General features: G+C 41.6%; 1 protein-coding gene across 2 annotated transcripts in view; it reads right to left on the bottom strand.

Annotated features, from left to right (window-relative positions):
• CDH8 (cadherin 8) overlaps positions 1-26,046 on the bottom strand; it is a 231,572-nt gene that overhangs the window by 43,409 nt on the left and 162,117 nt on the right. For both annotated transcript variants that reach the window (XM_088672014.1, XM_035120354.3), the window contains exon 8: positions 25,795-25,931. In XM_088672014.1, the coding sequence (XP_088528140.1) occupies positions 25,795-25,931 (137 nt within the window). The remainder of the gene's footprint in view (positions 1-25,794; positions 25,932-26,046) is intronic.

The raw sequence follows: 26,046 nt of genomic DNA, 5'->3' as shown, positions 1-26,046 counted from the left end.
GCAGGGAATTTCCAGTCCTTTGCCAGATCATTGCCCTTTAAATAAGTTATGGCCCCTACCATCAAGCAGCATAGTGTCAGACAATCCCACCTCTTCACTGTTGAAGAGGATGCAATGGCCAGGCCACGTGAAGGGGAAAACACCCCACCCCACTCACTCCTGCAGAGACTGTGTTAACTTACATAATGGGCTATGTAAAGGTCAAGTTAACAGAAAAATGTGAACCCCATGAAATAAACAACTGGAATGTTTTTTTTTCCTTAATAAGAAAAAGGGGTATTAAGGATACAGTGAACAAGGGGATACCAAAAATTATATTCCGGGTTACTTTTATGTTATCTCTTTATTTCACCCTTCAGCAATAAGCACACAATCCTGCTCTACTCAACATAATACCTGCAGAATAAACAGACTCTTCCTTCTTACTTGACTGAGGGGAAAAATTATAGTCATCTTCAAATATCTAAAGTGCTGTCACGTGGAAGATGGAACAGTTACAAGAAAGGAGTTTCTGACTAAACATCAGGAATAACTTTCTGAGGGCAAGAGCTGTTCAAGAGTGGAACAGATTCCCTCAGAAGGTTGTGGACTCTCCTTCCTTGGAGGTTTTGAAGCAGAGGTTAGATGGGTATCTGTCATGGATGCTTTACTTGAAATTCCTGCAATGCAGGAGGTCACACACAGTAGATGACCCTCAGGGTCCCTTCTAACCCTACAGTTCTGTGGTTATATATGTTTTATTGCTAGCTGGATAGAGAACACAACTGAAACTGCCGGAGACTCTTGCTGGATATAAAAAGAATGTTCTGCGTAAGAAGCTCTGAGACTCGGTGCTGGAGATTTTATGGTGGTTTGTGAAAAATATGAGGCTCTGTGAAAGTCTGTGAGCGAAGTCGGATTATACTGCTGCCAGTAGATGGTGGCAATAGGGCCTTTCCTTGGTCTTGCTATGGAGATAGTGATAGGTGCAGTGGAAGTCTGAAGTCTAGATAACTGGCTGGAATAGCTAGGCCTCCAAGTGATGTTCCTTAACATGAAGGAAGGAGGCTTGGCCCTTACTCTCTTGCCAGAAGCTATCATCAGGCTCTTCCCCTAACCCCGGCTCGGTCAGGCCATAAAGGGAATAGCTGCTTTTCAGAATTGCCCAGCCCCCTTTCTCCACAGGAAGACATAGGAATCCCAGACTTAAATCAGGCATCCAAAGAGCTATAGAGACCTATAGAGTAACCTGGGACATGGTGGAAGCTGGCCTGTGAAGTAACAGACCAGAAACAAAACAATACTTGCAGCAGACCATATGTGAGCCAGTGGCTTCTGTGACCCCTTAGTCAGGCAGGCATGGGCCCACAGAAGATGTGAAACACCTCTTTGGTTATGTGCAGCACCATCTCTCCTCCCTCCATCACAGAAAATTCTTGTAGTAAAACTTGCTAAGACTTAAATGGCAGTCAATTATACAAAGTGCAAGTGGGGAGTGAATAAGTAAAACTTCTATAAGAATGCTAATGTTACTAGTGATTTTGTATGGAACTGGAAAATAACACAGAAAAGTTAAAGCTTTAAGTAAACTCTCTATGACATTATAATATATTTCCCTGTGGGGAATCTGTAGGATAATTTTGTTGTATGTCTTTTGTTTTAATGTGTTCTCGTGTTATGCTTTTTTAAAACCACATGACTTATAATCTATATATAACTTTTTTTTTCTTTTGAGCATGCATAACATGGCACTTCAGTGATCGTATTTATATTCTTGGTAAACCATAAAGAGGCTTTTTGGCTTGCTGACAAAAAAGCATAAAACGATCTCACCGTCTTCATTTTAGACAATGCACTGGATATGAGGACCTGCCTGCCTGCCTGCCTGCCTGCCTGCCTGCCTGCCTGCCTGCCTCTCAATGTTTGGGCATGTCCTTGGATTTATGTTGCTGGAAACCACTTCTGTGGTCGTATATAAAAGTTAGTAGTAACCTCATCCAAAGCTCTATTTGGGTATTATAAAACATGCAAGTACTTTGGCTAGGAAGAACAGTGGTTGAGAGGGGATTGTTTGAGATGGGAAGAGCCTTTTGAGTGTCACCCTTATGTAACAAATGCACCAGACTTTGCATACTGCAGAGGAAAAACAACAACCAATTGCTTCCATGATGTACAGTCATACCTCGGTTTACAAACACAATTGGTTCCGGAAGTCTGTACTTAGCCTGAAGCGGTCTTAACCTGAAGCGAACTTTCCCATTGAAAGTAATGGAAAGTGGATTAATCCATTCCAGACGGTCCGTGGAGTACTTAAACTGAAGCGTACTTAACCTGAAGCGAACTTTCCCATTGAAAGTAATGGAAAGTGGATTAATCTGTTCCAGATGGGTCCGCAGAGTACTCAACCTGAAGCATACTTAACCCGAGGTATGAGTATAATTGGTTCTGGAAGTCCGTACTTAACCTGAAGCATACTTAACCTGAAATGAACTTTCCCATTGAAAGTAATGGAAAGTGGATTAATCCGTTCCAGACAGGTCCACGGAGTACTTAAACTGAAAATACTCAAACTGAGGCGTACTTAAACTGAGGTATGACTGTATAAATATCCATAGTCTATCACAATGACAGTTGAGACAAAATGGTAAAGGAACCATGAAAGTTAAGTGCAGTTGCAAAAGACTCTGGGGTTGTGGCGCTCATCTCGCTCTATAGGCCAAGGGAGCCGACTTTTTTTCACAGACAGTTTTTCCAGGTCATGTGGCCAGCATGACTAAGCTGCTTCTGGCAAAACCAGAGCAGCGCATGGAAAGCTGTTTACCTTCCCGCCGGAGCGGGACCTATTTATCTACTTGCACTTTGACATGTTTTCGAACTGCTAGGTTGGCAGGAGCTGAGACCAAGCAACGGGAGCTCACTCCATCACCTTCCAATCGGCAAGCCCTAGGCTCTGTGGTTTAGACCACAGCGCCACCTGCGTCCCTGTAAGGATGATATACTCAGTACTAATTACAAAATTCACTTCGTTGTTGTTGTTTTGTTTTGGGGGTGGGGTGGGCAGTGACATGGAAACAGAATCAAAGTGTTCAGCCATTCAGAGAGGGGATAAGGTGATGTCACATTCTGACTTGGCTTTGGTTGTATTCAGTTACTCCTTCACATAACCAGATCTAATTTGCTCCAAAGCATTGCAATGCATTTGCACTTATCTCTGCTTGTTGGGGCTACTTACTCCTGGGAAGAAAATATTGCTGCCAATGGCATTCATGCAACGGGCAATTGAGGAATAAACAGGCAGAGAACAAACACTGATAGTGATCAATCTGAGCAAGTGCTTTCTCTATGACAGGTAGGGGGTGGGGTGGGGAGGGGGAGAATACTTCAGCACTTGCAGAACTCTCCTGTTGCCTTCAAAGTGGATCAGGGCAAACATCACTGCTCAGTGGATTCAATGGACATCCCCATCCCACAATGTCATTGCGAAATGACAATGGTAAACTTTTCAATAAAGCTTCAATCTCATTTCTGAAAGTGCAGGACTAGTGTAGAAAATAGAAAAGCATTCTTTTATTTAAGCTGCAGTACTCAAAATCCACTTCATCTGGAAGAGTGCCATTGAAATCAATGAATTATACTCGAGTGGGTGGCTTGAGATATCAGCTGAACATTTTTGAAAATACTGAAAGTTTCTTTCTACCTATCCAATTAGTTTCTCTCAATTCTGGTTTCTCTGATGTTCCCCTCTCCCTTCATGCATATTTTTTTTTTAAAAAAGAACAACAAATGTATTTGGCTTTAGACAGGGAAAGAGGGTGTGAGAGAGAAAGTGAGAGTGGGGAATGCATCTGTCAACTTAGTCCCCCCCCCTTTCCTTAAGGTTGCAATTCAAAAATGGATGAAGTCAAGAGAATTCCTGCCATCCATTCATCCATTCCTTCTCCTTCTCCTTCTCCTTCTCCTTCTCCTTCTCCTTCTCCTTCTCCTTCTCCTTCTCCTTCTCCTTCTCCTTCTCCTTCTCCTTCTCCTTCTCCTTCTTCTTCTTCTTCTTCTCCCCCCCCCATTGGAAAAAAGGTGTCTCAAATCCCCCCCCCCCCGGGTTGGGAGTAAGGATGTTTGATAATTCTGTTTGAAATGGAAACAGAAATTGCTGTCATGTGCATGTCTGTTTGAGGAATGGAAATCATGCAAGCAAATGCAAGCAGGGGTTGTTATCATTGGTTTTCTTAGTTCACAAATGTAACATAAAAAACTATGTCATTTTCTGCTTTGTTTTTGACATTGCCCTTCTACTGAAACTGATCAAAATTAATAACATTAGTTTCAGCCATAGCAGATAGTGAGTCAAATAACCTAGGTTTTAGTGGAATTTGAACTGTGGTGAAATGGCAACAGCACCAATTGTGACAAACATAAGATGGAATGGATATCACTGTCTCCCTCCATCCCTCTTTAGGACCATGTCAAGGGAACAGGATGACTTTGTATCCAATCCATTTCTTGGTACATTTACATGGGCCCATAAGGCTTCATCAGTGGCTGGGAGGTTTTGTCATAGTATTGTACTCTAAAGCTCAGGTTGCCCCATTTCCGTATCAGATTGCAAACTTCTACATAAACATTTGTATGTTTTTGATGCACATTTCTCCTAATATATACATTTTTACATGGTTTTGCATAATATATGGGTTTTGTTTTTTTGTTTTTTTTTGCAAGACTTTCCCCCTAATATAATGCATTTCAGTATCTTTTTAGGGTGGAATTGTTGGAAAACTCCATCACAAAATCTGGATAAATTGTGTTTCAATTCACATATTGGTTCAGGAAGTGTGAATTAGCAGGGTCCATATTAAAATGCAAACCAAGTATGTGTCAGCTTTGAGGTTTGGCAAATTAGCTTTCATTTTTGTGAGCAACCACCAACTTCCTCAGATACATTCAAGGAACTGAAAATGATGCTGCTGAAAATTATCACAAGGTGACATTATGATTACCAAGGATAATATATTACTACAATATTAAATATTTCAAATATTGTGCTGTTTGTTCAAATAGATATCTTCCATAAGAAGCATCTCAGGAGACCCTAATACACAAGTGTGACAATAAAGTTGACCTTCACTTGCCAAGGTCCTCTACCACATAGTCCTATGGTTTGGACTACAAAAATATTAAGTCTTGTGATATAATCTCTGTAAGTCCGTAATGTACTGAACAACCACCGTTTCTCCAAGCTCAGATTTATCAAGATTCTTTTTCCTTTTCACTCATATATTTACGGTACAGAAAACAGAACCAGCTCCTTTGTATAGGAAACTGATAGTCAATAGAAGAAAGCAAAGTACACTTTTCAATATATATTCTAAGAACAAAAGGAACGTCCCTTTTTTGATTCGGTTATTTGGCCAACGCCAGTTCCCTCAAGATTCTGACCCACTTTATGTCCTGACTTCATATTACTCCTGGCTCACAATGGACTCTTTCCCTTGAACGAATCTAGATACAGATACAGCATAAAACAAGAAACAAATGGATCAAATCACAGGGCTTGTAATTTTCATTCTTCTTCTTCTTCTTCTTCTTCTTCTTCTTCTTCTTCTTCTTCTTCTTCTTCTTCTTCTTCTTCTTCTTCTTCTTCTTCTCTCCTACACCTCTAGTGGTCCCCCCCCCAACCAGCCTTGGAAGCAAGGTCAAAGTCTTCTTGTGTGAACTGTTTTGAAATCTGTCTGGTACTTCGAATTGCAGTAGGAAAATAGGAAAATAAATCAAGTGGAAAAAGGTGTGTGCTCACTCAATTGCCAGTGTTCTAACATGTTCTATGTTACAACATGAAATAAGACACTATGGGAAGAGATGAGAATGGAATCAATTTGATTTCAGCTCAGCAATTCTATCTACTAAATGCCTTTTCAGGTGTTGGAATCAAAGGTTCACAACACAGAAACTTTGTGCCAACACACACTATAACCTTTGTCTATATGTGGTAGTGAAGAGTAAGCATTCCACAAACAGCTGCCCCCTGTGTTTGTTGATCTTATTTCCATGTGTTCAAGGTTGCATATACAGACGTCTATATGAATGCACACTTCTGCCCCTTTGTATGTTCTAGACCAGCCTTTCCCAGCCTGGTACCTGTAGATGCGGACTACAATTCCCATCAACCCTGAGCAATGGCCATGCTAGCCGGGGACTGATGGGAATTGCAGTCTATAACTTCTAGAAGGCACCAAATTAGTGAAGGATGTCCTACACCTTCCATTTTTGAAGGCACAGACAATATATGTGGAGCCTATCTACTTTTTTGGCAACCCATGCAAATCCTGGAAATAAGCTGTTCTATGGTAGGAATAGTTGGCCCCACAAACAATCTGGTCATTGTGTTCTGCACTAGCTACAACCTCTAGTTGAACCTCAAGGGTATCCCCAAAGTTCTTAAGTCTTACATTACTTTCACAGTCACCCATTAAGAGTAGTCAACTCAAAACATGATATCTGAGCAGGTCTCACTCCCAAAGGAACCTATGTCTGCTGTGTTTTCAATATGCTGCAATACCTAATTTTCTGAATGCATGCTAGTTCTGCCACAGAGGCATTGGTATGAATGTTGGGAGAATTCTGACAAAAATGGAAAAGGAAGCAGAAATTGCTGCAATCTGTGTCTTCATCTGTGATCAGAAATGGATATCAGCCAAGAGAATAAAATCAATATTCATTTACATCAGTGTTTCCAAAACTTTTCACGACTGTGGCCCTCTTCCAAACTTGTTTCTTTCCTATGGCCTCCCCATAGGCATAGCGGGGGGGGGGGCAGCTGCCCCCCCATGAATAAAAAATCAATACAAATCAAGACAAATCTGAGATTCTGCCCCCCAACAAAAGCCTGCCCCCAGTAGAAATGTAGTTATTTAAATGTTTTGTTTGTAAATAGGACATGTTTTATTTATATTTGTATAATTTATACAAAATGCAATTACATAAAATAATAGCAACACAATGAAATACTCTTGAAGCAGAAAAACACAGAATCATGAGCAGGAGGTGACCCCAAGGGTCATCTTTCTAGTGCAACCTCCTGCAATGTAGGAAACTCAGCTAAAGCATCCATGACAGATGGGCATCCAACCTCTGCTTAGAAACCTCCAAGGAAGAAAAGTCCAGAACCTCCCAAGGAAGCTCCATCTTCCATGTATTATAAAAAGTAAACAACACTTATTTGACCCCAGTTATTTGACACAGAGGTGGAAACCTACAGATGGTCCAAAAGGTGCACAGGGAGTTCTGTATATATGGGAGAATTTTTAAAAGCAGGTGGTCCTCACTGACCTGGTGCAAAAATAACTTCTCATCCAGAGCAGCCCTGGCCACCTAGATAAAACACTATACAGTGGTGCCTCGCAAGACAAATTTAATTCATTCTGTGAGTCAATTCGTTTTGCGAAAAATTCGTCTAGCGAATCCCATAGGAATGCATTGATTTTTTTTTGCCCATAGGAATGCATTAATTGAATTTCAATGCATTCCTATGGGAAACCGCAATTCGCTAGACGAATTTTTCACAAAACGAATTCGTCTAGCGGGGCAACCTCCGCTCGAAAAATCTCTTCGTTAAGCGAAAAATTCGTCTTACAGGGCATTCGTCTAGCGAGGCACCACTGTATCCCCATACACCCTTAACTGGGAATAAGGCTCACTGAACTCAGTGTGGCTTTCTTCTGAGTAGACACTTAGTTATTTACTAGATGCAAGTCAGCAGCACCAGACAACCCCGCTTGGCTTGGCTTGGCTAGGTGTTGGGGTGGATTGCACCTTGCACCTTTCAGAGTCAGGCCCAAGCTGCCACTGGGCCCAGAACTAGCAGCAGAAAGAAGTAGCTCCAGCTCACCCAGCCCTACCCATTGCCAACACACCTTACCTGGGGGTTCTGGATTGTGGGCTCTACTGGTCAAACAGGAGCATCAGCGATCATCCTCTCCTGCCAGAAACAAACCAGGACTGCTCCAAGAAAATGCATGTGGCAAAAAGGAGCGTTAGGCCCTGGTGGGCCACCCCCTTACTTGCTTGTGATTGGCCAAGCGGATAAAAGAAGAAAGGTTTTTTTCTTCACTTCTCACTTCCCTCTCTGGCCCCCTAGCCTCGTGCTGTGGCCCCCATTTATGCATTTTTCACTTGTGGCCCCCTTGGAATATTCTGGGGTCCCCCAGTTGGGAAACATGGGTTTACACCATCATTGTTGTTCTTTGGAAGTCCACAAATGAAAAAAAAAATCATTATGTTGACGTTTCCTTTACACTGAAATGAATGCAAGTTATGTAAATAGCTACATAAGTTCCATACTTGTGGTATGTAGACAGTGAGATACGTAATTTCACAGAAGCCAAACTACTGTACAACCAAACAGAAACAGCATTGAGTCTGACAAATAGACGTCAGAGCTCAGTCTGTAGAGTATGAGGCTCTTAATTTTAGGGTCATGAGTTGGAGCCCCACATTGGGCAAAGGGATTCCTGCATTGCAGAGGATTGGACTAAATGACCTTTGTGGTCCCTTCCAACTCTACAATTCTATTACTGTATTCTTTTACTAGAAACTGCTGCCTTTTTATATTCCTGTGCATTGGTCTATTCCAAACAATCTAGTTCTACTGAATGCCCATTATTAGACTATTGCTAAATAATTGCACCCATAGAGGTGGGAATAGTATTTGAATTCACCTCAATTGAAAGTGAAAAACCTCCTATTATCTCAAGGACTGAACTGGCAGCAACAGAAGCATCTTAAATAATTTATATCATTAGGAGGCATTTTTTAAGACCTCAATCCCATTTTCCTTGAATTTTAACAGTTGTTTAATTGTGACAAGTGTGACTTCGTTGTCCAGCTTCACAATAGCTGCTCTCCAAACTTTCCAATAATTAAAACACTTGATAAATATTCAGTGATAATTTGTTGAGATTGCCATTTATCAGTTTTAATGATTATGTTTCTCACATGTTCAGCAGGGACAATTTGTTCTCCAGAAGAAATTTACTTCTCACAAGCATAAATCACAATTAAAAATAATAACATCACCTCTCTGCTGCAGATCCATGCAGCACAATACTTTCCATCTCCAAAGCTTTTCAAAAGGGGGGGAAATCCTTTTTAGCTAAACAAAGTTTTTTCCCTGGTGCACTATGCATTCCAGTCTTTGTTTCAACGCAAATGTCATATAATTATGCTGGAAATATGGAACGTTTAACCAGCAGGAACTCAAATACATGGCACCATTTGGTATCATTATTTTCACAGTCACTCCATAAAGAACAGCCTTTCCATGGTGATAAATACTGTAGTATTCACATGATGCCTACTGATTGGGATCATATTCAAAAGACTTAAGTTCTATTATAGTTTTTTAAAACCTTTTCTGTTGCATCTGATGCCTGCTACTTAAAGTGTAATTCCACTGGGATTGCCAATATTCATTGGGCCCCATTTCCCTGGAGGAAGTGAGATCTGAAGTAAGCTGTAACAGAAAGGACTTCATTGTGCAAAAACGAGTTTTCTTCCCCTTCCTTCACATTTTGCAAAGACTCTAAATATGTCACACAACAGCATTAGTGAAAAAGCAGTGACACCCTGTGAGCAGCAGTGTATGAGAGGTAGCACTTTAATCCAATCTGTTAATTGTGTTCTTTTGCTCTTCTTCCATAAAAGAGTCTGTTTTCAATGGGGATTGTACAAGAGAAATTCCTGGTGGATTGTGGCCTACTTCCTAAGGATGAAGAGGATTTTGTTTAGCTCTTAATTTTGGAGCAAACCTAAACACAGACAGACAGACAGACAGACAGACAGACAGACAGACAGACACAAACACACACACACACCAACTGTCTTGGACCCCATGCACAAACTGGAATGTAGATCCTATGAATGAAGTTGCACAGTCAATGAACTGATCTGTGCATGGGTCCATACTGGACTTACGAGATAGCCCTAGGGTTGTCTCTTTAGCATTTTACAGTTGTTAAGAACACCTAATACCTGTTTTATGGCAATGTGGTAAAACAAAAACAAAAAACAAGCCAGTTTTGAAATGCTTCCAGGAAGTTATGAACATAATAACACACAGTCACTTCTTAGTAGGAATGTTGGGGAATTCTGACGAAAACAGAAACAGGAGTGGAAATTTCTGGTATGGTTTTGTCCCATGTTCATAACAGCAATCAACCAAGCAAATGTGGTTTTAGTTTACGATAGCTCAGTCAGTAGAGCATGGGGCTCTTAATCTCAGGGTTGTGGATTTGAGCCCCACGCTGGACAAGAGATTCCTGCATTACAGGGGGTTGGACTAGATTACCCTCATAGTCCTTTCCAACTCTACAGTTCAATTATTCTATGAATACATTCTGCCCCCCCCCATTACATTGTGTTTCCTTTACATTGAAATGATTGCAACAACAACATAATCCACACAACTAACTAAATAATGTAGGCTATGAGATTTCCCATAGTGGACATTGAAATGAATGGTGGGTTTTTTGGTGGGATATGAACTGCAGGGGAAGGGAAACAGTGGCATGTACAACTATGTGGTGGAATGGGAAATAATGCTTTCTTACATCTTTTACTTTCTGGGGATTTGTACAGAGGAAAAGATGGCTGCCCCCCTCCCACCGTATCAACCCTCCTGTACATTGTCCCTAGCTGCTTTACAAGAATACTGTATGGAGAAAAGATGGTTGCCCCCATGAGTAGAATCATAAGAGCACGCAAAGAAGCCCACTGTATCAAATTTATGCTCCACCTAGTCCAGTACCCTGTTTCCCACAGGGACCAACCTGATGCCTCTTGAAAGCCCACAAGCAATACATCAAAGCAATTGTCCCCTCTCCTTGCTGTCCTCCAGCAACTAGTACTCGGTGACATAGTGTCTCTGGGACTGGAGGTTTCATATAGCCATCATAACTAGAAGCCATAAACAGACAGATCTCCCATGAATTTATCTAATGGCCTTTTAAAGCCATCAAAACCAGTGGTCATCACCATAAATTCCATGATTCCATAAAATCCCTGTTGAATGGACATGGGGCTTCATCCTCCCTTTGAAAGGCCATTTAACACATTAAATTTCAGCAAAGGCAGGATTTTCTCCAAGTGCAAAATATGCAGGCAGCTTTGGCCAACCTTGAGCCTCTTTGATGTATGTCCTTGCATGACATTCCTCTTTGCATTGGCCACATTGGCATGTTACATGTGTTTGTCAAGGGTAAGCTGGCCCCGGAGATATAGGCATGTAATAAAACCCATGTTTGAGTATCCTATACTTTATTAGAAAATGAGCTTGTGAAGGTGGGATGCAATCTATCCTCCCTCCTTTACTTTTCCTTGTTGTGCTTGGTTGCTTCGAGCACTTTTCTCCCTAGCCTAGTTCATTTCTGATATAAGAGCCAGGCAGGGAGCAGGGGCACCATTACCAGCAGACTACTCAGCATACGCCTACAACCAATAGAGCCCAGGGGGCTGCTAAACAACTGCTGGAAGAGGTGGGCCCAAGGCAACAAGCCCTGGTGCACTATAAAGCCTAGTACCTGAAGAGCTGCAGCTGTCATTGGGTTATTTAGTGTTAATTCTTCACTTTTAATTCTAAAACTTTCCCAGAGTGCCCACTTGCAGCTCTAGTGCTTTCCTTGGCATCTGAGTAGCTGAGTTCATTGGCTCTTTCATTTCAGTTCTCTTCTGCACATTCCTTTTTGTGTAAGTGAATGCCCTCCATCCGCACCCACATCTGTTTACCTCAATGATGCCTTATTCTCACACTAACATACATGGACCCTGAGGCTACAGATAGATATGAATTTTGTTTAATAATAATAATATTATTATTTATACCCTGCCTAAGCTTTCCTAAACAGGGCTGCCTTCAGACGTCCTCTAAAAGTCTGGTAGCTATTTTTCTTTTTGACATCTGGTGGGAGGGCGTTCCACAGGGTGGATGCCACTACCAATAAGGCCCTCTGCCTGGTTCCCTGTAACTTGGCTTCTCGCAGTGAGGGAACCACCAGAAGACCATCGGTGCTGGACCTCAGTGTCCGGGCAGAGTGATGGAGCTGGACCGAGGCCATTTAGGGCTTTAAAGGTCAGCACCAACACTTTGAATTGTGCTCAGAAATGTACTGGGAGCCAATGCAGGACTTTCAAGACTGATGTTATATGGTCTTGGCGGCTATGGTCTAGCTGCCGCATTCTGGATTAATTGTAGTTTCCGGGTCACCTTCAAAGGTAGCCCCACGTAGAGCGCATTGCAGTAGTCCAAGTGAGAGATCACTCGTTTCCATTCATATTGTAACGTGAGACAACCCAACTGACACTTCCTGAAATGATACACTAAATGAACACACAGCTGTCCTTCAAAAGTCACACTTCACAAAGAGTTTTGGGGTGCATTTCTCCAACTAAACCAGGGGGACATATTAGAGGGAAGTGTGCATAAATATGCATATATTAGTGAAAATGGCATACAGAGAGGCATTCTACCAACAACAACAAAATGCATGCTGACAAATGTTTAAAAAACAAACTCAAACCAAAGTGGATATGTGATAAACTGGACTTTATCAAATATCCAAAAAAAATCCAAAATTGACACATTTGTCTGGATCTATTTGAGATCTTTTTCAGGCCCCAACATAATCTAAAGTGGGACCTTTTTTCAGTTGTAGCACCCAGTCTTTAAAGTTCCTCCCCAGAGAGGTTCATCTGGCACCAATTTTGGTATACAGTCATACCTCGGGTTAAGTACACTTCAGGTTAAGTACTTTCAAGTTAAGTACTCCGCGGACCTGTCTGGAACCAATTAATCCACATTCCATTACTTTCAATGGGAAAGTTCGCTTCAGGTTAAGTACACTTCAGGTTAAGTACGGACTTCCAGAACCAATGAGGTACCAATGTACATTGATTATTGCCTTCATTTTATGGATCAATGGTCTCATTAGACAGTAAAATTCATGTTAAATTGCTGTTTCAGGGGGTGTTTTTCATTGTCTAGAACGGATTAATCCACTTTCCATTACTTTCAATGGGAAAGTTTGCTTCAGGTTAAGTACACTTCAGGTTAAGTACGGACTTCTGGAACCAATTAAGTACTTAACCTGAGGTACCACTGTATCACACTTCATTCTCACAGGGATTTTAGGTACACTGGTATTTATTTTCCTACTGCCATGAGTTTAAATTTTTTGTTTCCTTTTTTTAGCATTATCTGCTTTTGCTAATGGTATGTTAAATGCAATGATAGTTAGTAAAAAAATTCCTTCAGTAGCACCTTAAAGACCAACTAAGTTTTTATTTTGGTATGAGCTTTCGTGTGCATGCACACTTCTTCAGATACAGTGAAATGGAAGTTTCCAGGCACTTATAACTTCCATTTCACTGTATCTGAAGAAGTGTGCATGCACACGAAAGCTCATACCAAAATAAAAACTTAGTTGGTCTTTAAGGTGCTACTGAAGGAATTTTTTTATTTTACTTCGATCCAGACCAACACGGCTACCTACCTGTAACCCGCAATGATAGTTGTTTTAAAAAGCTGCTTTTCGTTATTTAGTAACTCTTGAAAATCCCTTTAGAGCTGGAGAGCAGGGTATAAACAGCCTCAGCCCAGTATACCTGAAAGAGCATCTCCACCCCCATCATTCAGCCTGGTCACTGAGGTCCAGCGCTGAGGGCCTTCTGGTGGTTCCCTCACTGCGAGAAGTGAAGTTGCAGAGAACCAGGCAAAGGGTCTTCTCGGTAGTGGCGTCCGGCCTGTGGAACACCCTCCCATCAGATGTCAAGGAAATAAACAATTTTCTGACTTTTAAAAGACATCTGAAGGCAGCCCTGTTTAGGGATGTTTGATGTTTGATCGTGTTTTTAATATTCTGTTGGGAGCCATCCAGAGAGGCTGGAGAAACCCAATCAGATGGGCAGGAAATAATAATAATAATAATAATAATAATAATAATAATAATAATAATAATAATACCTGTTAAAATAGATGTCAATGAGAAAGGCCATACAGATGACAACCCAGCCACATCTAATTGTGTACTTACAGTCACAGATTACACTTTTAGGATTGTTTTAAGGGTGGATATAAGTAAAAGAACATATGAAATTATGCTTATATATTGGAGATATAGCAGAACTCTAACATACGCCTTAAAATATGACAATACTGATTCTATTTCCCTGCAAGATTTGGCCTTAGAGAAATGTGGTTTGTTCACAGTACACTCAACACAAAAGTACAGATGTTTGCACCATGCTGAGAGGCCTTGTAAGGTGACGGTTGTTTGAACTGGTATTTCCCTAATGTCTAGAAGAGTTCCATGGTTCATTTTTTCTTTTGTTCTCCAAAGGTCATGATTCTTCCAATAGAAAATGAGCCTTTATAAAATTCCATCCCACAGCTTCCAAACCAAGGCTGCATTAGCCACAAGATCCCCCAATTCCTGTTTCCCCTCTTGGCTGCTCTTTCGATTTCTAATGACCCTACTAACTCATTTGTTAAAGTAAAAATAATCATTAGATAAATGCATGCTGTTTGGAAATGGATCAAAAGTGGGGGATCTGTCCCATATGCCAAGTCGTCTTTATTCACCTGTATTTTAGCATTTGATGGCAAAACTAATTTGTATCTCAAGGAATAATAATAATAATAATAATAATAATAATAATAATAATAATAATAATAATTTATTATTTATACCCCACCCATCTGGCTGGGTTTCCCACTCCAACAGAAAATAAAACACAGTAATCTATTAAACATTAAAAGCCTCCCTGAACAGGGCTGCCTTCAGATGTCTTCTAAAAGTCTGGTAGTTGTTTTCCTCTTTGACATCTGTTGGGAGGGTGTTCCACAGGGCAGGCGCCACCACCGAGAAGGCCCTCTGCCTAGTTCCCTGCAACTTGGCTTCTCGCAACGAGGGAACCACCAGAAGGACCTCGGTGCTGGACCTCAGTGTCCGGGCAGAATGTTGAAGCTTTATCCATGGAGACCCAAACTGTCTAAAGCAGTGTTCTGAACCCATTCTTAATTTGCAAACAAGGATCTAGAAAATGTTGGGAGAAAATGGACACGTGATGGGCTTTTGGGGGCTCGTTGGGCCTCTCTTATGCGTATCTGCAGTGCAATTTGTAGGGTCCACCTACCAGTAAGTTGCTAAGGTGGTACTGGCTGGTACCCATTGAGACTTGTGGGGTGGATTCAGGGTGCCAAAACAGTAGGGGAAGCTAGTAAGAGCCAACCAATTATAGTTTTCTCCTCATCCCCTTCCTTGCTGAGTTCTACAAGGGCAACATTGAGACTAAGGAGGAAGGGGAAGCTGAAAGGCAGTTCCATTTCCTGGGAATGGTTGTAAATAGGAAAGCAGGCAGGTGGTGGCTGGCTGAGAGCACACAGAGGTTGGTGGCACAATGTCCCATGTCCTTAATGAACCAGCCTCCATTGTGCTTAGGGTTTGAGAAGTACCATATAACAGACTTAAATACTATCTAAGAGTGAACAAGGAGGTAGTTCAGATGCCAGAGCATGCCAGAAATATATTTGTAGTGGCCCATACTTGTCCCTTTCTATAGCAACATGGCTTGCTTAGGCCTTTGTTGCTGTCCTTGTTGCAATGCAACGTATAGCATTTGGAGGAGGAATCTCTATAGTAGGTGGAAAAATTGGAAGAACTACATCCTTCCACACAACATGGCCGGAAGGCAGTTGGAGGGTTTTTCAGGTAGCAATGCTTCAGGCATTTTATTTTTTTACAGCCTTGCCTCATCAAAAGCATTTGGGAGGCAGCTTGCAAATAATAATAAACTCCAACAACATGAAAACAGAAAGAGCAAAATAAAAAGCAAAAAAGATCCCAGCAATATGAACTGTGCCACAGTACATAAACAAAGCCCAACTTAGTGGGTAGGTGTATGGGGGGGGGGGAGCTTTCAAAACTAGCACCTAAGACTCTTAACAGTGGGCTTCAGAGCCATGGTTCTAAAAGGGGCATTCTGAAGATGAGACGCTATCACAAAAAAAGCATAGGAGGAGAAGGGAAAAGTAAACAAAGATAGAATGATGTGGAACTTAAATTGCTTGCAGCTTCATCTGTAGAAAGTTGAAACCCAACAACATCTGGAGGACCACATGTTCTCCATCATTGGACTAGATGAACCCAACCAAGGTTATGTTTAAGGATGGGACTGGTGGGGAACTCATACATGATCCATGTTGCACTGAAGCAGCAGAGGAGGGGAGGGTGTTTTAAATCTCTCCTAACCACATTTATTCAATAATTCCATAGGACAGCAAGTATGATTTCTGAAATTTTACCAGGTCCCCATCCCCCCAGCCCTCCAGTGAGGGTCATTCTAGCAAAATGGTTCCCCCAGTGCCTAGCAATGCTCTGATCCCCAGCCACTTGACTTTAGCAGGTGGGTGAAGGAAGAGAAAGGTTTCCTCAGATTATCTCAGGGTATAGAGTCTCACATGGGAGTCATCATCAATCCTTGAGGTACCCTGTTCCCAGACTATATGCAATGGATGGGGAACCTGAGACCATTTAGATGTTGCTAGATTCCAACTTCCATCATCCCAGAACCCTGGCCATGCTGGTTGGGGGTTATGGGAGCTGAGGTTCAACATCTGAAGAGCTTCATGTTTCCCACCCCCATTGTATGGAGAAAGACGAATTAACTAAAGTTTTGCAGTCATTCACAAGAGCCTTCCCCGTGTACTCGAAGCACTGGGACTGGTTACAGTTCCTATGATATGCCCTAGAGTGTGTCATAGTATGTGCAAGAAGGAGAGATTCATCCTGGTAAAAGCACGATAGAATTCCCCTTTGGAAGGTTGTGAACTGGATTTATCTACAGCAGATGCTACAAAGAGAATGCTAATAAAATCTATGGCCTTGTTCGAGGCACGTAGCTGTGTACAGTCTTCTTTTGGCAGTCTGCCAGGAAGGAAAAACTGCTAGTGTTTCCCAGAGGGTTACAAAAAGAGAGGAGGGGTGGGAACTCATCTTCATTGCAGAAAACAAATTCCAGTTTCAGGGAATGTCATAAAGATGGCACATATTAATGGGGGCAACGTATAGGCACTCATGGCTGAATGTGCTTACTGATGACTAGTCATATACTTTCTTTAGTCCATAGCGAGGATGGATTTGCAAAACAATGTGGAAATTTTCTGTGCTTCTAGAAGTAATAGCACATTTTCTGCACACCCTCTATTACATCTAAGATGCATTCTTTATTATTACTTTCAAGTTTCTCATCTATTTACAAATGGGCCTCTGTAGCATCAGTCAGCCCCAAATAATATCAGCCAGATGTCAGACAAGAAAATGACACGTTTGACTGTTTTTCTGGATTTGACTGGACATTCTATAACTAGCAAAGGAGGGTTTTCAGCGTGTTCCAAGCAATCCAGAAATGGATTCTTTCTGATAAAGCTTAGTTTTTGTGTTAATAGAAATTCCTTCCAGAATCAGGTGCCTCTGGGAAGTCCACAAGCAGGACACAAGGTCAATAGCCGTATCTCACTGTTGTTTTCCAGAAGCATAGTGCCTCTGATAAGTCATAAAATCATAGAAGTGTACAGTTGGAAGGGATTCCAAGGGTCATCTAGTCCAACCCCCTGCAATGGAGGAATCACAGCTAAAGACTCCCTGACAGATGGTCATTTATCCTCTATTTAAAAACATATACCACCTTCCCAAGGGTGTCCATTCCTTTGTCTTTGCTAAATTCTAAAACTATTTGTAGCTCTTTGAAATCATGCCCTTGTTTTCACTTGCTTAAATTTTTTTTCCTATTATTTATTTATGCCAGCTTCCCTCAGTCCCACCCCTTAAAAAATAATTCTTATAATGTCTGACTTGAAAGAACTCAGAAAGAGCATATCTAACCCTGGCCATCATCTGTACAATTTTCTCATAAGAACAAAATCTCTGTTCCCTGAGAAAATCCATATGTCTTACGGTTTTGTGGTCAATCCGAAACTTAAAGGGCCCCAGAATCTTTTTCAGGTCAAAATCTTTTTCAAGCAAAACTGCTTTTCAGGAGGATTTCCCTGGAGAAACAAACTGTCCTGCTCTATCCTAGGTTTTTAATAGCATAATATCACAGCATTATTGTTGCGTGTTGGTTTTTGTGTCCTTTTCATTTAGTTTTAATCCATAAGGTGTGTGGTTTGCTCAAACCCTTTTCAACCTTATTTACTTTTATTTTTAAATCCATTGCTTATTTTGGATCACTTATGCTACATAAAAAAATATAGTTTAATATTGGAGGTGGGCATTCAACCCTTTTCTACAGCATCTGCCTGATTTTGGCATCTTCCGCTGCCAGGCAAATTTAGAAATATCCTACTGCGATTTTTCAAGCTCAGCCAGAAGGCAATGTTTTCACACACACACACACACACACACCCTTATCATCTTAATGGTAGTTATTAAGCCCATCAGCTAGAAAGAGTCCAGTTGCTATACACACAGACACAAACAGACACACACACGCCAGAATGAAAGTTGGAATTAAAGGGCCACTGTATGAATGCAATAAGAATCTGCAAGCAGGCAGAGCAATCTTGAATTGAATTGAACTGCAGGCAGTTGTAGCTGGGAGAGACTAGGTTGAAGGAAAGCCACTTCCGTGCTTTTGCCGGAGGTGGAATTGTGGGCAGCCCGACGAGCCCATTGCGTGGGGGCTGCAGTTTCAGCCCCCACGCAATGGAAGCCTCCAACTGCGTCACCCACGCCCCTGTCCAATAGGGACGAGGGGGCGGGGCCGCAGCGCTTAAATCCCCCCGCGTGCCGGAACTTGGTCTCTTTATTCCAGTTCGCCGGAGCGAACAGAAGCACTCGTCTCAGCGCTCGTTTTTTCCTTTGCCTCGTGGCTTTGCTTTATTTTTAGGTCCCCTTTTCTTGTTTCCCCCACCTTGTCCCTCTTTTTCTCCCTTCCTTTCCAGGTCTTGCTGCTACACAAGTAGAGATCTACTCATAAAACAGGATGGCCCATTCTTCTCCTTGTCCCTGCAGCTCCCCTGTGCCCTTCCACTAAATCTGCTCTGGAGGGTTCCCCACTTTCTGGATCAGATTTTGAGGGTACAAATGAGGCTGTGGGTTGGGAAGAGAGGAAGGGGATTGCCCATTGTATGAGTGGAAGTCTTTCCTTGGCAGGCAGACACAGTTGGATGTCAAAGAAACATAGGAAGCTGCCTTTGGTACATCTAGCTCAGTACTGCCTACTCTGGCTAGCAGCATCTTTCTAGAATTTCTGATGGGGTCTGTACCCAGAGATGTGATGCTGAGATCTGAATGTGGGACCTTCTGCATACAAAGCAACTATCTGCTACTTAGCTGCTGACATTCCTCATGCCATTTTGGGAGACGGAGTTTCTTATTACTGCAAGATTTTTATATATATAATGCAATAGATCTATGGTGCTAAATGTTTAAGCTTAGTAAATATTGGGATTTAATCAGAACTTGTATGTTATATCTGGGATATGTTGTAGGACAGTCTCAATGTGTATTAGAAGGGGGTTTGGGGTGTTTAATTAGTATTTATGTGTAAAGATTGTGCATACGACCTCAAGAATGTAATCAAGATCCATGGGTATTGGAATATGTCTGTGGACCTACTTCTGAGCACCATCAATTAGCATGTAAATAGTTAATTAACCTAGGTAAATATCCTAAGTGTGTACCAGCTTTACTCAGTCAACTGGTGTTGATGAAGTCCGACAAACACCTTTGTTAGATGACACCTGGGTGGGGGATTAACCACTGGCTAACCAAATACTAACCAAAGTATCAAGAGAACTGGGTATTAGAATACAAATGAATAAAGAGGACTTGGTTTTTTGGAACAGCAGAATTAGACGAGATGGTACCAGGAAGCAGAGAAGGAACCATGGTTTCCTGGAGACTAAGATAGGCTGCTGGCATATTGAGTCACTATGCCAGCAAGTTTGGAAAACTCAGCAGTGGCCAAAGGATTGGAGAAGATCAGTCTACATCCCAATCCCAAAGAAGGGCAGTGCTAAAGAATGCTCCAACTATTGCATAATTGCGCTCATTTCACATGCTAGCAAGGTTATGCTTAAAATTCTACAAGGCAGGCTTAGGCAGTATGTGGACCGAGAACTCCCAGAAGTGCAAGCTGGATTTTGAAGGGGCAGAGGAACCAGAGACCAAATAGCAAACATGCGCTGGATTATGGAGAAAGCTAGAGAGTTCCAGAAAAAACATCTACTTCTGCTTCATGGACTGCGCAAAAGCATTTGACTGTGTCAACCACAGCAAACTATGGCAAGTTCTTAAAGAAATGGGAGTGCCTGGTCACCTCATCTGTCTCCTGAGAAATCTCTATGTGGGACAAGAAGCTACACTTAGAACTGGATATGGAACAACTAATTGGTTCAAAACTGGGAAAGGAGTATGACAAGGCTGTATATTGTCTCCCTGCTTATTTAACTTATATGCAGAATTCATCAAATCAAATCAAATCAAACTTTATTTGCGTAGCCGACAGGCCACAGCATCATAAGGACAAACACTAACAAAAATACATTACATATATGGTTACCAATAAAACCTATTAAACCTATTAAAACCCAAGGTAAAAGCTGGGTTATCATTCATCGATGTCCCTCTGTCCCATGGGCAGCGACCTTCTCTCTGGTAGATTGTTCCAGGCCTGTTAAGTGTAGGGCCCAGCCAAATTGAAAGATTGTGAATATAGCCTCAGGGGGATGGTCAGGACAAGGAGAAAGATAATAATAATAATAATAATAATAATAATAATAATAATAATAATAATAATAATAATCAAATAAGAAGGGGGTAATAAATAAAAATAAGTTAATAATCACATTCCTTAAAATTTCATCATGTGAAAGGCTGGACTGGATGAATCCCATGGCGGAATTAAGATTGCCGGAAGAAATATGAACAACCTCAGATATGCTGATGACACAACCTTGATGGCAGAAAGTGAGGAGGAATTAAAGAACCTTTTAATGAGGGTGAAAGAGGAGAGTGCAAAATATGGTCTGAAGCTCAACATAAAAAAAAACTAAGATCATGGTCACTGGTCCCATCACCTCCTGGCAAATAGAAGCGGGAGAAACGGAGGCAGTGACAGATTTTACTTTCTTGGGTTCCATGATCACTGTAGATGGTGAGAGCAGTCACGAAATTAAAAGATGCCTGCTTCTTGGGAGAAAAGCAATGACAAACCTAGACAGCATCTTAAAAAAGGAGAGACATCACCTTGCCAACAAAGGTCCATATAGTTAAAGCTATGGTTTTCCCAGTAGTAATGTATGGAAGTTGGACCATAAAGAAGGCTGATTGCCAAAGAATTGTTGCTTTTGAATTATGGTGCTGGAGGAGACTCTTGAGAAGATCAAACCTATCCATTCTGAAGGAAATCAGTCCTGAGTGCTCACTGGAAGGACAGATCCTGAAGCTGAGGCTCCAATACTTTGGCCACCTCATGAGAAGAGAAGACTCCCTGGGAAAGACCCTGATGTTGGGAAAGATTGAAGGCACAAGGAGAAGGGGACAACAGAGGACGAGATGGTTGGACAGTGTTCTCGAAGCCATGAGTCTGACCAAACTGTGGGAGGCAGTGGAAGACAGGAAAGCCTGGCATGTTCTGGTCCATGGGGTCATAAAGAATTGGACACTACTAAACAACTAAACAACAAAAACAAAGATAGGCTGCAGACAAAAAAATGATGCCGATGATGCTGCCGGAAAGATAAGCTGACACGCTTTGGGGTTCTGTTGCTGTGTGCCCCTCCACTGAAGGCTAAATATATATACTTTATGTGTAAAATAATCCATATATCATAGACCCTGGTGAAGGGCCAACACCCTTGGAAACTCATGCACCACTAGGCAGAGACTGGGGTGGCTTGTAACAAAAATTATTGTTGGATTCTTATTTGTGTTCATTCAGCAAATGTTTGAATAATTTAAAAATAAGACACTGGATCCTTTAATAATGGGTGCAGGGGTTCACCATATTTTTATTTCAAGATTCATTCAATAAATCTTCAGTTAGAAGATACCTTTAAAATAGAGGCAAAAATCTTAAAACTGGATTTCTGGATTTATGCAGAGTAAAGGGCTGAAAAGGAAAACATGCTGAGGTATTATGAATGCATACATCTTTAATGATGGATCAAGTATGTGTAAATAAGATTCATGCCTTGAAGAGGCTGGAGGACAGTGGGCTTTGAATGAAATTAAAGCATTGTCGATCTGTTACATGGTTTGTCTTGCAGTATGGAAAAATTTATCCACTGACATCTACCCCTGATTTCTTGCATCTACAACTGGAGTATGTAAATCCCACAAACCTTTACTGCCCGCCTGAGTTATTTGTTATTTGTTTTGTCTTTGGCTTATTTTTTATTATTATTTTACTTTTGTTCACACACATCCAGTTGAATTAACTGTTCTTCTTGACATGCATTATTAAGTAATCTCAAAAATGTGTTTATTTATTTACCTAGTGAATATGTCAAACATGCAGGAAGTTAAGTACGAAGGGAAGGGAATGGAATTAGCCTCTTGGATTAGCAAACCATATCATGTTCACTCCTTGTTATTTAAATGACAGAGATAAACAAGCCTTGGGAGAATTGGAGAGAGACCTTAAAAGCACAGGTTGAGATGAGGTGTCACTTAGACTGAATTATGTTAGAAGGAAAGATTGGCCCATAAAATACCTTTAAGGTTGAAAAGAACCTTTCTTTTTTGTAAATAGATTTTCTTAAAGGATAACAAGTAGAATAGATTGTCAACTCATACATTTAGGCAGTCAGCCAGGGATAAAACAATTCTCTCAAGTAAGAGAAAGGATAATCACAATGCAGTATCAATGCAAGACATTCTTCTTGAGTTTATCTCTTATTATATGGAACTTACACTTCAGAGAAATCGTGTCCTCCCTCAAAGAGGGCAAGTGTTGTGGTTGCGGTGAGACCTGGCAACCAAACCCTTGTGTTGTGCGTGGGTATGACTGGATTGCCGCAACATCCTATTGGTAGGTCCTTTGTTGCTAGGTTTAATCTGACCAATGGGACGCTAGTCAAATGGATCAAGGGACCTATATATGCCAATGCACGTGACCCTGAGCTTTCTCTCTTGGTCAGTGCATCGGAACACCCGCCCACCTCTCCCTATATTTAGGGCTTGCGCACTTGACCTTGCTATGCCGTCGTGTGTTGTCTGTCGTTAGGACAGGGGCACGGCAGGAATTTTCCCCACTTGGCTGATTGGCTGGTGCCATTTGGGTTTTGCCTGCCGTGTAGCAAATCATCACAACTTGTAAGGTTGCGGATAGGCTCTGGTTCAGCTGATAGGGATGGGGGAACGCTCTCACCATCCCTATGTGAGGGGGTATTCCTTTAAAAGAATCCAGGGACTCAATGGTTTGTTCAACCCTGCAAGGGGTTGTGCCCGTGCCTGATTCTAGGGGGACATCTGGGTGGTGGACATAGCATGTCCCTGGCTTTCTGCCATTCCAGGTGTTCACCCTTGGCTGACCTACGATAGAGCTCTGGGTCAGCGCTACCTGCAACAGTGCAGGGAGCTAGTCGAACCAGAACCTATGCAACCACTCACTTGCTGTAATCAATAAAGTTGTGGTCTAAATTCTGCCAAAAACCAAACCAAAAAATTGACTCTTATGTGAATTTATTTAAGGGGGAGGTTTAAAGGTTTGAACATGCAACCCATGCAAGTAAGAAGATGGTCCTTTTTAGCCATTCAAATACGATACAAGGCCACACCCACACCATGGATTTAAAGCACTAGTCTACCACTTTAGCAGACTTGGATAATCATGTGAACTGTAGTTTGTTAAGGGTGGTGACCTCACAGAGCTATAGTTCCCAGCACTCTTCACAGTTCTCAGGATTCCCTGTGGCCATTAAAGTGGTATACATGGGGGGGGGGCATGTGATAGGTTCCACCTACACACATTCAAGGCTGTCTCTAAGGAAAGGGCTGGTGCTGTGATGTTTTTGTTTCAATTATATCTGTGCTTTAATAGATGATATTTAAACATGTGTTTGTGTTTAATTAGAGTTTAATTGCTTTTTAGCACATCTTTTCCGTGTTTTTAGCTGTTTATATTTAACCTGTAAGCTGCCTTGAGCCCCATCTGGGAAACGGTGGGATATAAATAAATATAATAGTTCATTTGAAGGACATAGAATTCATGAACAAGTGTACGCATGTAGAAACTTTCCATATGACTGGGATGCTTTGTATGTTTTCTAGTCACTCAGAGGTTCCTATGCTTATGCAGCAGGCCAAGGTTGGCCACTGTGTTACCCTCCAGTTGTTTTTGACTGGGAAAAAGAAAGAGCCATAGCTCAGTGGTAGAGCATTTGTCTTGTATACAGAAGGTCTCAGGTTCAGTCCCCAACATCTTCAGGTAAGGCTGGGAATAAATACCTGCCTGGAACCTTGGGCAACCTCTGCCAGTCAGTAGACTATACTGTGCTATGACCTGACTCAGTATAAAACAGCTTCCTATGTTCCTTAGTTGTGCTCCGACAACATCCAAAGACCACCACATTGGCTACCCCTGCTCTGATTTCAGACTTTCCAAATGGATGTGAACCCCTCAATCATATGCTTAGGTTGTATATATGTGCAAATAAACCATATAAAGACACTGTCTCTGCTCATGGGGATGGGTAAAATCATCCATGCATAAAATGCTCATTTATTCACAGGGGAAATAAGTGAAGTGTGTATCTTTATTTATTAAAATATTTATAACCTGTTCTTCATCCACATAGATATCAGGATGGAATACTGAACAGGAAATCAAAAGAACCAAACCATAAAACAGACAACAATGCATACTTAAATACACCATCAATTGCCCCCAAAAGCATCTAAAAACAAAAGCGCAGGCTAAACTCTAATCAAATTACAAAACTTAAGATGTGTGGGTAAGTAAATAACTCTTAACCTAGTGCCAAAATGATATCAACTTCAGTGCCAGTCCCACCAGTAAGGTAGTAATGGGAAAATCTCTTGGCTCCAGAGGCCACATCCTTATCTGATCATAGCCTCATGGGTATGATCATGGGAAACCTGCCAGTTAGCTGATGTCACAATGACATCAGCTGATTGGGTGCTTTGACATCCTGAAGCTGGGACTTTAAAGCACCATGCAGGGCTTGAAAGGAGCCCCGTATGGTGCCTTAAAGTGCCCGTGTCTTTGCCTGTTTTTCCTGGCACACACAATATCAGCAGCACACTTAGAGTCTTGTGATTGTGTATTGTCATCCATGTCTCTTCCTGCCTCACACCTGAGATGCATATAACAGTGGCAGGTGGCTGGGGGGGGAAGAGAATGGCTTCTGGGTTATATTGGAAACCCTAATGGACCAACTTAGGCCAGATGTTTCTCACCCCTGCTGCATTTCACAGATCAGGGCATCACTGCACAGGAGGCCATAAAACATCTAGCTCTGGATAGCTACACCACCAAAATAAGTCTCAGTCAGCAAGAAATGGAATAGCATTGGAAATCTCAAAATGCAATGTTTTTAAGGAATACCCATGCAGCATCAAGTAAGGGCTGCAAACTACATCTACCTACATTTACATATGTAAAATATACAATAATGCAAGCATAGGAGGCACAGTAGACAGTTGTCCTTTCCAAGTGGCACATGAAGGCTTTTTAATTAAACATTCATCAGAAGCCAATAAAAGTAAAACAAACGAACTCAAGTACTAAGGGGCAATCACTTACTGTCTTCAGTTGCCACAATGGTTATGTTGTGCCATGTGCTGGTTTCTCTGTCCAGAGGAGTTGCGAGTGTTATCCTTCCATCCTGCGTATTAATGTTGAACTGCCTCTCAAGGTCAGTGTTTCGATCAATGGAAAACCTACAAAATGGACACCCTTGAAATTGACTTAAAAGACATTTGTTTGGCTTAAATGCATTGTAACAAAATCTAAGCAATCCATCGCAAAGAGCAGCTTTATAGCCCCAGTGGATTT

This window comes from Zootoca vivipara, chromosome 6 (assembly GCF_965207765.1).
Source record: "Zootoca vivipara chromosome 6, rZooViv2.hap1.1, whole genome shotgun sequence".
NCBI lineage: Eukaryota > Metazoa > Chordata > Lepidosauria > Squamata > Lacertidae > Zootoca > Zootoca vivipara.
This window is presented reverse-complemented; position numbering and strand designations above follow the sequence as displayed.